General features: G+C 34.5%; 3 protein-coding genes across 3 annotated transcripts; all 3 read left to right on the forward strand.

Annotated features, from left to right (window-relative positions):
- The first annotated feature begins 6,417 nt into the window (after positions 1 to 6,417).
- Positions 6,418 to 7,437, forward strand: LOC123313983. Its single transcript, XM_044899094.1, has one exon. The coding sequence runs from the start codon at positions 6,418 to 6,420 to the stop codon at positions 7,435 to 7,437; it is 1,020 nt and encodes a 339-aa protein (XP_044755029.1).
- Positions 7,438 to 7,824: 387 nt separating this feature from the next.
- On the forward strand, positions 7,825 to 8,877 carry LOC123313984. The gene has a single exon (XM_044899095.1). The coding sequence runs from the start codon at positions 7,825 to 7,827 to the stop codon at positions 8,875 to 8,877; it is 1,053 nt and encodes a 350-aa protein (XP_044755030.1).
- A 420-nt stretch (positions 8,878 to 9,297) lies between these two features.
- On the forward strand, positions 9,298 to 11,145 carry LOC123313985. Its single transcript, XM_044899096.1, has one exon. It carries the CDS (start codon positions 9,298 to 9,300, stop codon positions 11,143 to 11,145), a length of 1,848 nt encoding a protein of 615 aa, XP_044755031.1.
- The last annotated feature ends 3,950 nt before the right edge of the window (positions 11,146 to 15,095 follow it).

Genomic DNA, 15,095 nt, shown 5'->3' on the forward strand with positions numbered 1-15,095 from the left:
ATAGAATGAACCGCAAATTGACGCCCCTCTAGGTCTCACCACATTCCTGCCTCTTCTGATCTTCTCATTCAGTCTCTTCCCCACATTAGCAAAGTGCTCATTGAACTCCATTGCGATCTCATCTTTATCCGCACTTATATTTCCCGACGTCAGCCGTATTTCTTCCACTTCGTTCTGCCCAGGATTGTTTCCTGTGATCTCATTAACACATCTCCACAAAGCAGCAGAACTAGATTTATTCTGCGAGATCAACTTTTGATAAAACTCCCTCTTGGTAACTTTTATTAATTCATTCAGTTTATTTCTAAATTTTCTATAATTTGTTTTATTCAACTCTGTGGGATCCTTCATCATAGTTTTATACAACCTGTTCTTTTCATTTATTGACCACACCAAACCCTCCGTCGTCCATGAATTCTTTTTCCTTTCACAGGCCTTCATCTGCCTTACATATGTACTCTCATCAATATAAGTCTTCAATTTCCCGAGAAATGTACTCGCACAAGCATCCACATCCTCACATTCGTAGACGTCTGTCCAACTCTCGGAATGTAGTGAGCACAACAGTTTATTTTTGTCGAAGATCTTTTTCACCCTTGGCGGCTGGTTCACCATCTTTTTCTTTTGTGAAGACGCTATCTGCGCGAGTACTGAGAAATGATCAGTAGCATTACAGTAGCATTAATTTATATTTCATTCTATCCCTTGAGATATTCAATTACATCCACCTACTACCCCTTTATGTATATTAAATATAACTTTAAATTTTCATCGTATCCTAGTTAACTTTCAAATTACGCGCTCTTCTCTCGACTAGACTTACGTGTGCGTCGACGCGGCGCTCCCACACCCCCCCGATAGAATCAGCAGCGATGCCAGTTTGGAGGAATTTTCCTAAGATCTATTTTCTGATGTCCAGAAATCGAGAAATCTGTTCTATTTCATATATCACACTATCTTCAATTACTCTAAGCCACGGTTTCACATTCTACAGTGACTACAGTTCAGGTTCAAACCGAGTTCAAAGTTGAATCCTTCTCAATTTTGGACAGTTCAGTTCAATTTTGTCATTGTCAGGCAGTCAGGTTGAAATGGGTTCAACGTTGGATTCAGCTTTTATCTGAACTGTATAACCGGCATTCAATCGTTAGAAGTAATAAGTAATTTGTGAAGTAGATGAATTATTTTTGATCATATTCTCTTTAGGAACTCGGACGTTATTTAATTTATTCCTTAGATACGAATGAACTTAACAAGCACTACTTTCAGAAGTCGATATTCTCTATCCGTTCTTTTCAATGCTTGATAAAAATGAAAATCCAGAATCTAGATTATTTAACATAGTAAAGTGAAGATTTACTCCACTCATATCGTATACTGGGGAATAAAATTTCTGGACCGGGCAACGTTGATCACTAGCCACTCTAGCCAGCTGCACAGTGCAGAAACGAGAAACGACAGTAACGTAAGATTTGGGCTTAATTCGAAGAAGCGCAAGCCAAACAACGAAGCATTTATTGGTGCCATTTTGATTTTGTCGTTTGCGCGCTGTCTCGATCGTGAGACTACTCACACGAGTTGATATGGAACGAAATGAATTCCAGTCTAATTCCCACTTGATTCTTGGTAAGTAACTTATCTTCTCCAGGGCTGTCGCTAGCCAAACTGGCGCCCTAGGCAAAGCTCTAAATTGGCGCCCTAATAGAGAAATTAACTTTGACGAATTGCGTGAACTGAGTATGAAAAAATTGAATCTTTTGTAAAAAATCAGCAATGGAGACATATTCAACAACAAGAGAAAGCATAGTTTAGAATGATAGTATGAAAATTTAAAATACTTTTAGCATTGATAAAATGTGAATAATGTATACAAAGTGTTAACAAATAATTTGCGAAATTTTTTGAGAGAAGATTCCTCTCCGAAAAATGAAGGTGTTTTTCACATAAACTAATAAACCTCTTCCTTTGAAAAGTTTCAAGCTGTATGAGAATGAAAAAAAAATATTATACTTATTATTTTTTTTCTCGAAAGTGTTGGGGAGTTGGAGAAATCACATGTTAGGATGCTAGATATTTTTATTTCAATCGTTCATGCACAAACGTCAGGGAAAAATTGCTTTTACGGGCATAATACAGGAGTCATAAAAGATTTGCAATTAATCGTTCCCTTTCCAACACATAATTTCAAATTGAGATATTCTGAAAAGATCTTGTTGAGAAATGGAATAGTGGTTGCATGTTTTACCCTTTAAGAAAACACAACAAAATTGAAAAAATATTCATGGGGAACCTTTTTATCGGTTAAGCATGCCCACAAAATGCAATTCTTCCAGGTTGTAATTCCTTCCATATTTATTTGGGTCCTGATTCAGCGATTGATGAAAAGAAAACGAAAGCTGAGTAATATTGAATTAGATACAATTATTTATAGAAAACATTCTTTTCAAATTCTGAAAAATCAAAGAACTACATTTTTATTTAAACCCCATAGGGTCCAAAAGTATTCCCTGAGTTGTGAAGATATTACGAATATGAAAGATTGAATGTATTATCATTATTCAATTCTTTAAAGGATTTCCTATAAATTTCTATCCGAAACAATGCTTGGAAAATACCCAGTTATAGAGATCATCAAATTGATAACTTACTTTGCACAAGCAATAAGCATAAATGATAGGTATAATTAATTGATTGACTCAGGAATGAACTCTGAACTTTTCCTTTCTTCACGGACGATTCGTACGAATACTCAATATGAATATGGAAATAAAATACTTTCTCAAGTCTTTCACACTCAACACCGAAATCAACTTTCTGAATACTGATTGGAGAATTGAAAATGAAAATAATGTCCGAAATGTGAAAGAAGCCGCCCCAAAAACCCAACAGTAGTCGGCAATATTTATCAAAGCGAAGCCGAAAACTTTGATGAGTTATAACATAAATAACTCTTAAAAAAGGGAAGTGGCCACTACAAACAGTGCGGAACGTACAGGCTGTCTGGGATGTTTATGAGAAGAATGCGAATGCGGCACCTTTGATGGATTTTTTATTGCCCCTGCATATTTCGTTCACCAGTGAGTCCGCGCCTAGATAAATTTCTGGATATTCTTGTTGCTTTGCTCTTGTTGCTGACTGAATTGCATTTATTTTCATTCGGTTCATAAGTTGATTTTTTTCTTGACTAAGCTCAAAATGCCGCCCCTGAATCCTAGCGCCCTAGGCGGCTGCCTACCCTGCCTACCCCCTAGCGACGGCCCTGATTTCCTCTTTAACGTTTTCCATCTACTTACACGTGTTATTAAATCTATCCATTTGTGCCATAATGTCACCGAAATATTTGTATATGTTCATTTTTATCATTTTTCATCACAATTCAACAGTTTCACCCTTACCTCAACTAGGTTGAACGAATTTATACAAAATAAAAGGATGAAAATCATCTGTTCTTAATTCTGAAAATAATGGCAGTACAACTTTTTCGTCAGAAGTTTGCTTTCTAAAACAAGCGGTTAATGTAGTCGATTCTTTGAAAATATTCTTAGGGAAATCATTGTACGCAAATTTTGGATCTATTAAACAAACTGAACATCCGCTATCAATTAATAATTTACACTTTGGATTTGAGAATTCAATATAAGGTAATTGATAAGAGTGATCTAATGAATTATTCAAGTCAATGGCTCTTCTTGGGGCGTTTCGTGAAAATTTTCATTACTAGGATAACGACCAGGATCTTTAGAAGTAGATTGTACATGCGTTAATTCTTCAAACGTAAAATTAGGTTTTGGATTTTCATTTACAAATTTTCTTTGAGGATTTATATCATATTGTGAAGAATAATTTGGACGTTTTTGAGGATAATTTCTGCTTTGAATAGACATTCTTTCTGGAGGACTATTATTTCAATAATTAGGATTTGGTTTGAAAACATTTTGATTATCATTTCTATGATATCGATTTCCAAATACTTGCTGATTAGTCGGATAGTTATAACGTGCGTTCAAAAAAATTCGTCGTCAAGTAGGCTATGAAATTTTGAAGGCTGATGTTCGGTGGCTGAACGTATGTCTTTCCTTGAATTACTTCATCTTCCCAAAATGTAAACAATTACATTAACCTATATATCGTAATTTTGTACGGAAAGGCACTTTTCAGAAAAGGTTACCTGTAAATTTCACCCAACGTTCGAAAAGCATTTCTTTCATTGAGTAAGATGACAAGAATCCAAACAATCTGAGGCGGTTAGAAAAGTTCTTCGTAAAAATTTTAACCGTCCACTATTTTCATGCGTAAGAGACATGAATCTTGAATTGATCGTGGTAGTATGTTTTTTGTAAGAAGGTTCTAGTTACTTCAGTCATATGAATAGATCACAGTAAGATTCTCAATAATATATGTTTATTAATTCTCTATAAATATTGAATTGATTCAGTTATTACTGAAAATCCATGACTAAACTAAAAGAACTGAATATGAAAATAGCTATTGGACAATTTATTAAAATTCAATTCAGCTATAAAAAAGCGTGATGCTTTCTCCTTCATAATGTTCTGCTATTGAAGTTCCATAAAAGAAAGTAGGTCCACATTTTGCCTTTGACTGATGCATACTGTCAATATGCATCAGTTCAGTATGATACTGAACTCCAATTTTTCTCGGATGCTACAAGGTTAGGTAATCACAACCTTTTCAGTTTTCTGATAACATGTCAATCTTTATGGAAACAAGTGGATATCTTTTTTTCAAAATCGGATGGCATATGCCAACGGATACTCCATCCACTTGAGATAAAATCTGAAGAGAGGTTTGTCGAGCTTCTGTCACCATGTTTTCATTATTACTGAACTCTAGAGTTTTCTTTTTTGGTATACCACTTCCTTTTTTGTTTGAACATACCTGTTTCGTCAACACATAGAAAAACAGTACAATGGAAAAATTCATTCTTAATAATCAACAGCAACATAGGCTTCAATGAAGTCGCCGGAACAGAATATTTCCATTTCCCTTCAATTTTCTTTCCAATTTTGAAGTAGAACTCAATAGTAAAAGTCTTTCACACGTCCGTAAAAACCATCTTTATAATTTGCTGATAATTTTAATTCAACAACAACCCAAAATGCTAAAATGACAGTTCACCTGGAAAATAGTAAAGCACGAGCTAAGAATTACGTTTAGACACGAAATATCGACGTTCAAAATTCCATAGCCTACTTGACGACGAATTTTTTTGAACGCACGTTATTTCACTGGACGTTGATTGAAGTGTATCGGCTGCGAAGGAAATTGCGTATTCCTTTGATTATTTTGATTAAAATGATTGACGATTGTAATTATTTGCTGGGCGATTGTAATTATTTGCTGGGCGATTGTAATTATTTGCTGGGCGATTAAAATGTGTGAAATTCATTTTTCGATTATTTTGGTTAAAATTATTAGAAAAGTTATTCTTATGAATCTGTTGAGGCTTATTCCGTCTGCTTCTATCAAGTAATTCGTATTGTTCTAAATTAGAAATATAATCTTTTACAGCATTTACAGTATCATCAAAGCTATAGTTGTTATTCATAATTAGATGCGTTCTCAATTCGGAGGGTGAATTTGAAATTAACACTGTTTTGCAAATTTTTAGAATATTGGATTTATAAAGTAATTTTTCTGGATCAGTCATTGGATCTGCATCAATTCGATAATTAATTCGTATTTTTAAGACAATTATGCGTTCTATAAAATTCAATAAATCTTCATATGGCTTTTTATTTAAAAATATATATATATATATATATATATATATATATATATATATATATATAATTGTAGAATTTTAAGGGTAAAACGACTCGTTTTTTTGGGAGGGATCTTAAGTGAAACTCTTCATTCTTCGCCAAGCTTTCGAATTCAATTTAATTCTTCTTCGGGGCCTCTGGAATACATTTAAATTTTTTAGAAAAATCTAAAGAAAACTTGATATTTTTCGACGGTCCAGTCAGTGAATGAGAACACAAAGAAAAATTAATTGTATGTCAATGTCAAAAAGTAATATTTAATTAGCGTCAAATATGTCACAGTTGTAATAAACAAAAAATTTTTGTAAATTGTTTGAACATTGTAGTCGAATGAAATGTGATGTCCCAAAAACTTTATTTTAAATTTATTGACAAGAAATGTTTATAGCCTTGCGGAACTTCTTTAAATAACCTCAAATTCAGTAAGTCATCAAAGGTTAATATTAAACTGAAAATGTAAATTATTGTATTTCCAGAAGCTTTGAAGAAGAATTAAATTAAATTCGAAAGCTTGGCATAGAATGAAGAGTTTTTCTTAAATTCTCCCTACAAAAGTAGTCGTTATACCCATATTCACAAATTATATCAATAATCGTAAAGACTATTAAATATTGAAACTTCTATCAATACCATGGGTTTTTTCGAAGAAATAACACACAACTATGGATCCGTAACAACAAAGGAAATGAAATTATGGAGTACTAACAACAAGAAGATGGCTGCAGCTTTAAACAGACGAATATTTCTTTTGGAGTGCAAACGACAAGGACTCACACCAAAACACATAACATCTAATTTAAAAAGTATAATGGGACTATTTGAATACGGAAATCAACGATTAAATAAGAAAATACGGGAATTCAATGATGTCACAAAGAAGAAAATTTTAAACCTAGAACTGTGTCAGGTTAATCAAAAAATAAGAAGACTACAAATAGAAAATGATAAAACAAAACACAGGTTACGACATCTGCCAGAATACATTCTCAAAGAATATCAACGCAGACTAGAGATCTCGTTTAATAGAGAGTTTCACGTAATTAAAGAAGCCAATATAAGAAAAATTAATAACCTCAAAAACAACAGTATTTCTAACTTCAAAACTCAAGAAAAATGGATTAAAAATCTATCCAGTAAAGAATTACCGAACACAGTTGAAAATCTTTTGTCTTTAGGATCCAAATTCAGTATCCCAACTACAAAAAAAGACGTCAACATCGATCGTATAATAGCAGACACCGAATATATTTTGGAAGCCATACCAGCTGAAAGAAAAGATATACAAAGAGCAAAGGTTACAAATGTAGTAACAAATTATATCCATAAACCCACTGAGCAAAACAATTTAACTCAAGGATGGTATAGGGAAAGCAAAAGGTTTTTAAAAGAAAATAATGATCTAGTGGTGTTGAACAGTGACAAGGGTGCAGTGACGGTCATAATGGAGGAGAGAGATTATAATGAGAAGATGAAAGCTATCGTACAGTCAGAAAATTTCAAGAGACTACCTAGAGATCCTACCCAGACAATACAAACAAAATGTAATAAGTATATAGACAGACTTGAAAAACTGAAATACATAACGAAAGAACAAGCAAAAACAATGAAAACATACAACTCAGTTGCTCCAAGAATCTACGGAAATCCTTAAGTTCATAAAAATGGGTTCCCAATGAGACCTATAATATCAAGTCTAAATAGTCCAATGAATAAGTTATCTAAATTTGTTGCTGACATCCTAAAAACAGCATATGATGAAGAAAATGAATACTACGTCAAAGACACTTTTCACTTTGCAACAACAATGAATAATTTCAAACTACCAGAAAACTACACGTTAATTTCTCTTGATGTCATCAATTTGTTTGGGAATTTAGACAAAAAAGACATAATTGAAGTGATAAAACAAAAATGGAGTGTGATAAAACTATGTACAGATATTGATGAAGAACTTTTTAAAGAAATAATCCTGTTTCTGTTGGAGAATAATTACTGTGTTTTCCAGGGAGAATATTATCTCCAGATATTTGGGTGTGCAATGGGGTCCAAACTGAGCCCAAGACTAGCTCAATATGTAATGGACCATTTAGTGAAAATATGTGTAAGCAAATTACCTTTCAGTGTACCATTTTTGAAAAAGTTTGTAGACGACATAATAATGTCAGTTCCAAAAGAACAAACACAGACTACATTGAATTATTTCAACTCTTATTCTGAAAACCTACAATTCACCCTAGAGGTAGAAGATCCAGAACATAGTGTACCCTTCCTAGATACAAAAGCTCAAAGGGAAGACAACATAATAAAATTGAAATGGTATAGAAAAGAGACTCATTCTAATAAGATGATTCATTATAACTCGAATCACAGTATAAACATGAAAATTAATGTAATAAAACAGATGAAGAAAAGAATAAGTAGAATATGTCACGAATCACATGTAAAAGAGGGAATAAGAAAACTATTTACAATTTTTGAAGAAAATGGGTACCCATGCGGAATGTTGAATAAACTACTTTTCTCTAGCCACGAAACAGAAGACCAACGCCCAGAAATTGTCGATACACCAGAACAAACTCATTACGCTTCATACCCCAACATAAATGGATTAACAAATAAACTGAAAAACATATTTAAACAGGACAACATCAAAATTGTTGTGTACAACCAAAAAACTGTAGGAAAATTATATACAAAACTGAAAGATCCAATTCCAACAAAACTAAAGAGCAACGTACTATATGAGTTGAAATGTGAAGATTGTGAAAATAAATATATAGGACAGACATCCCAGTGGTTGAAGAGTAGATTGGCATTACATAAATCTGACATCACTAAACACCACGAAAGATGCGCACTGGCAACCCATGCATACAACCTGGATCATAAAATAAATTTTGAAGATGTGAATGTGTTACAAATAGAAAGAAATTATCAGAAGAGATTGGTGTTAGAAATGGTCGAAATTAATAAACAGACAAATGTTATGAACAAAAAAACAGACACTAATAAGTTAAGTAGCATATATAGGTATTTGTTAGAAAAATCTAAAGAAAACTTGATATTTTACGACGGTCCAGTCAGTGAATGAGAACACAAAGAAAAATTAATTGTATGTCAATGTCAAAAAGTAATATTTAATTAGCGTCAAATATGTCAAAGTTGTAATAAACAAAAAATTTTTGTAAATTGTTTGAACATTGTAGTCGAATGAAATGTGATGTCCCAAAAACTTTATTTTAAATTTATTGACAAGAAATGTTTATAGCCTTGCGGAACTTCTTTAAATAACCTCAAATTCAGTAAGTCATCAAAGGTTAATATTAAACTGAAAATGTAAATTATTGTATTTCCAGAAGCTTTGAAGAAGAATTAAATTAAATTCGAAAGCTTGGCATAGAATGAAGAGTTTTTCTTAAATTCTCCCTACAAAAGTAGTCGTTATACCCATATTCACAAATTATATCAATAATCTTAAAGACTATTAAATATTGAAACTTCTATCAATACCATGGGTTTTTTCGAAGAAATAACACACAACTATGGATCCGTAACAACAAAGGAAATGAAATTATGGAGTACTAACAACAAAAAGATGGCTGCTGCTTTAAACAGACGAATATTTCTTTTGGAGTGCAAACGACAAGGACTCACACCAAAACACATAACATCTAATTTAAAAAGTATAATGGGACTATTTGAATACGGAAATCAACGATTAAATAAGAAAATACGGGAATTCAATGATGTCACAAAGAAGAAAATTTTAAACCTAGAACTGTGTCAGGTTAATCAAAAAATAAGAAGACTACAATTAGAAAATGATAAAACAAAACACAGGTTACGACATCTGCCAGAATACATTCTCAAAGAATATCAACGCAGACTAGAGATCTCGTTTAATAGAGAGTTTCACGTAATTAAAGAAGCCAATATAAGAAAAATTAATAACCTCAAAAACAACAGTATTTCTAACTTCAAAACTCAAGAAAAATGGATTAAAAATCTATCCAGTAAAGAATTACCGAACACAGTTAAAAATCTTTTGTCTTTAGGATCCAAATTCAGTATCCCAACTACAAAAAAAGACGTCAACATCGATCGTATAATAGCAGACACCGAATATATTTTGGAAGCCATACCAGCTGAAAGAAAAGATATACAAAGAGCAAAGGTTACAAATGTAGTAACAAATTATATCCATAAACCCACTGAGCAAAACAATTTAACTCAAGGATGGTATAGGGAAAGCAAAAGGTTTTTAAAAGAAAATAATGATCTAGTGGTGTTGAACAGTGACAAGGGTGCAGTGACGGTCATAATGGAGGAGAGAGATTATAATGAGAAGATGAAAGCTATCTTACAGTCAGAAAATTTCAAGAGACTACCTAGAGATCCTACCCAGACAATACAAACAAAATGTAATAAGTATATAGACAGACTTGAAAAACTGAAATACATAACGAAAGAACAAGCAAAAACAATGAAAATATACAACTCAGTTGCTCCAAGAATCTACGGAAATCCTAAAGTTCATAAAAATGGGTTCCTAATGAGACCTATAATATCAAGTCTAAATAGTCCAATGAATAAGTTATCTAAATTTGTTGCTGACATCCTAAAAACAGCATATGATGAAGAAAATGAATACTACGTCAAAGACACTTTTCACTTTGCAAGAACAATAAATAATTTCAAACTACCAGAAAACTACACGTTAATTTCTCTTGATGTCATCAATTTGTTTGGGAATTTAGACAAAAAAGACATAATTGAAGTGAAAAAACAAAAATGGAGTGTGATAAAACTATGTACAGATATTGATGAAGAATTTTTTAAAGAAATAATCCTGTTTCTGTTGGAGAATAATTACTGTGTTTTCCAGGGAGAATATTATCTCCAGATATTTGGGTGTGCAATGGGGTCCAAACTGAGCCCAAGACTAGCTCAATATGTAATGGACCATTTAGTGAAAATATGTGTAAGCAAATTACCTTTCAGTGTACCATTTTTGAAAAAGTTTGTAGACGACATAATAATGTCAGTTCCAAAAGAACAAACACAGACTACATTGAATTATTTCAACTCTTATTCTGAAAACCTACAATTCACCCTAGAGGTAGAAGATCCAGAACATAGTGTACCCTTCCTAGATACAAAAGCTCAAAGGGAAGACAACATAATAAAATTGAAATGGTATAGAAAAGAGACTCATTCTAATAAGATGATTCATTATAACTCGAATCACAGTATAAACATGAAAATTAATGTAATAAAACAGATGAAGAAAAGAATAAGTAGAATATGTCACGAATCACATGTAAAAGAGGGAATAAGAAAACTATTTACAATTTTTTAAGAAAATGGGTACCCATGCGGAATGTTGAATAAACTACTTTTCTCTAGCCACGAAACAGAAGACCAACGCCCAGAAATTGTCGATACACCAGAACAAACTCATTACGCTTCATACCCCAACATAAATGGATTAACAAATAAACTGAAAAACATATTTAAACAGGACAACATCAAAATTGCTGTTTACAACCAAAAAACTGTAGGAAAATTATATACAAAACTGAAAGATCCAATTCCAACAAAACTAAAGAGCAACGTAGTATATGAGTTGAAATGTGAAGATTGTGAAAATAAACATTGTGCGATCGTCTTGAACGACTGACGTGTTTGTCGATCGCTCTCTCATTACTAGTGAAAAGTGCTACAAATACTATCTTTGAAAATGTCCCAGTGCAAGGGGTGCAACAATAGAATCACAAGGAAATCACCCGGTCTCATATGTAGTTTTTGTGGTGATTATTATCACGCTAACGCAAAATGTTGCGAAATATCTAAAACACAGCTCGCTGTTATTAAGAGCCTACCAGGGACGGGCTGGAGGTGCACGAATTGTCGTTCTCGGTCTCCTGGTCTGACAGCTATTTCATCCGTCAATGATCGGAACCCTGACCGCCCTTTCTCTGTACGCCAGTCTTTGGATAGGAACAGCCCGCTAAATGCAGCTAGTGGTGAGCATGAAGACTCTGAGGATGACTTGGAGAGCGGTTTGGCGGGGGTTTCGGAATTGAATGATGGGCCCTCACCTTTGGCCGCACTAACTAAGGAGATAAAGGCATTGCGTGGATCCGTAAACTTTTGCTCCGATATGGTTACCGATTTTGATAACAAGCTGAAGAAGTTTAGCGAGATTGTGGCGAAAGTTGCCAGGCTTGAGACCGAGAATGCAGCTCTACGGAAGGAGGTTGGGGTGCTGAATTCCAGGATCGAGAACATGGAGCAGTTTGCAAGGAACAATAATATCGAAATACAGAATGTTCCTGAGAAACAAAGTGAGAATCTGCTAGAGGTTATATCCAGGATTGGGGTTTCCGTTGGGATTCAGGTGGGACCAACTGCTCTGGATTATGTTACTAGAGTTCCCACTGCTCGAACTGATAAACCTAGAAACATCGTTGTTAGATTTGTGTCGAAAGCTGGCAGAAATGACTTTCTGGCGGCATATAAGAATAAACGCTCATCAAATAAGGAGACAAAGCCTGGTTTGAGCGTTGATGGGGTATCGCCGCGATTGTACGTGTGTGAACATCTCACATTTACAAAGAAGTTACTCTATAAGGAAGTCCGCATTCGTGCCAAGGAAAAGCAATATAAATTTGTATGGATTCAGAATGCTAATATTCTGGTTCGTAAAGATGATACGTCCAAAATAATACAAATCAATAGCCAGGATGACCTCAAAAAGTTATAAGTTTCTCGCCCACATCTGTGTTCCTGTTTTTCATCGACTGGTTTTTTTCTCATTAGATGGCTCTCTCAGTATACTATCAGAATGTCAGAGGTCTTCGGACCAAATTACATGATTTCAAAACCAGTGATGCTGAAGACGTATGGATTCAATTGGAGACTGATAACAATAAAATCCTCATGTGTTGTGTTTACATTCCTCCAGGTGAAGTAAACGCTGCCAGATTATTCACTGATAACTTGATAAATAATTTGAAAATCGAATTAGAAAAACATATTGTAATCATGGTAGGTGATTTTAATTGTCCCAGCATATGTTGGTCTTGGGATGATTCACGTAGCTTTTTGTTTCCTTATAATGTTGAAAATCGTTTTGTTGATTTAATTGATTCTCTTTCTTTCTCTGAATTGATGCAGTTTAATTTTGTGCAGAATTATGGTGGGAGAATACTTGACTTGGTTCTGTTGAACTGTCGAAAAATAAACAACCTGAGTCACTGTAATGACCCCCTTGTATCGGAGGACCGTCATCATCCGGCATTGGAGTTTTTATTCAGCATTCAGCCCTCTAGATATTTGCAAATCGTTAAGCATGGCTATTATGATTTCAGGAGGACCCCTTTCAACATTTTCAATGAAGAGTTTGGTAGTATTCCGTGGTTATCGTTATTAGAGGACGGGGATGTTAATAAGAGTTTGGATATTTTTTATGGAATACTTGATGAGTTTATCGACCAACATGTTCCTTTCCGGACCAAAAGTAGACACTTTCCTAACTATTTCTCGAGGGTGACCGTTAAACTCGTTAAGCGTAAAAATAGGTTCCATTCGAAGTGGAAAAAATACGGAAATCTAAGCGACTATCTTGAATTTAAAAGATTACGTTCTAAGTCCAAACAACTCATAAAGGCCGATTATTACCGATATTCCCTCTCAGTTCAGGATGAATTAAAAAGTAACCCGAGGAAATTCTTTAGTTTCTTATCATCAAAAAAAAAATAATCGTGAACTTCCGAGAAGGATGTTCCTGGACGGAGTTGGGGCGGAAACGGATGAGGGTGTCAGCGAGCTTTTTGCCAACTACTTTAAAAGCGTCTATACCGAAAAACAGATTCCTTTGCATACCGAGAATAATGTTGGTGATACTAACTATCAATATCTATTGAATTTCATTCAGTTTACAGAAGGGGACGTGGAGTGTGCTCTCCAGAAACTCAAAGTTGATAAGGGACCTGGACCTGATGCGATTCCTCCTTTCTTCGTTAAAGAGTGCCGTGAGTCATTAAAAGTCCCCCTAACTATCATTTTTAATAAATCTCTGGCTACTGGTGTCTTTCCAACCTACTGGAAATTGGGCTGCATCATTCCTATACACAAGGGTGGTGACAGGGCGTCGATTAGTAACTATAGACCAATAAGCAAGCTTTGTGTGTTCGAAAAAATCTTTGAGTCCTTGGTCTACCCACATCTTTTTCACTTAGTAAAGACTCAGATTATTCCTGAACAATGCGGATTTTTTAAGGGGAGATCGGTTGAGACTAACTTGTTGAGTTTTGTCGAGTATCTGACCAATAGGCTTGACGAGCGGGAGCAGGTTGATGCAGTGTATACTGATTTCAGCAAGGCTTTTGACAAAGTTGACATATCCAGTCTTTTGTCTGGGCTTGCTGGGGTCGGGGTTCACGGTGCTTTGCTGCGGTGGTTTAAGTCCTATTTGGAGAACAGAAGTCAGTTTGTTGCGGTTCAGGGTTTTCGTTCCGAATGCTTTGTTTCTGCGTCGGGTGTGCCTCAGGGGTCTCATTTGGGTCCGTTGCTTTTTTTGGTGTTTATCAATGGAATAGGGAAATGTTTCAAGAAATGCAGATTTCTGCTATTTGCGGACGATTTGAAAATTTTTATTGTGGTTCGCAGCATCCATGACTGCATTGCTATGCAGGGAGACCTGACTGAATTCTGTGGGTACTGCAGAAATAAAGGCTTAGTTCTCAATATTTCTAAATGCTCAGTGGTCTCTTTCACTAGAAGTAATCGTCCTTTTCTTTTTGATTATTCTATCGAAAATACGACTCTTTCTAGAACAGAAATAGTCAGAGACCTGGGAGTAGTTCTCGACTCCAAACTAACTTTCCGTCATCATTTCGAGTCTGTGGTCAACAACAGCAATAGGATGCTTGGCTTCATTACAAGACAATGCAGAGACTTCAAAAATATACATTCATTATTAGCTGTTTATTATGCTTTCATATTCAGTACACTAAATTTTGCAACTTCTGTATGGAGTCCCCATTACAATGTCCATATTTCGAGGCTCGAAAATGTTCAGAAAAAATTCTCAATTCTCAGAGATTTCTCAGTTACAAGTCCGGTCTCTTGACCCAGAGAGGTAATGCTGAAAATTATTCATTAAGGCAAAAACATTTTAATGTGGTCAGTTTAGAATATCGTAGAACTATAAATGATGTACTGATGCTCCAAAAACTTTTGAATGGCTCATTGGAGTCAGAATTCCTTCAAGACTGTATTACCTTTTATACCCCGAGTAGATCA

This window comes from Coccinella septempunctata, chromosome 5 (assembly GCF_907165205.1).
Source record: "Coccinella septempunctata chromosome 5, icCocSept1.1, whole genome shotgun sequence".
NCBI lineage: Eukaryota > Metazoa > Arthropoda > Insecta > Coleoptera > Coccinellidae > Coccinella > Coccinella septempunctata.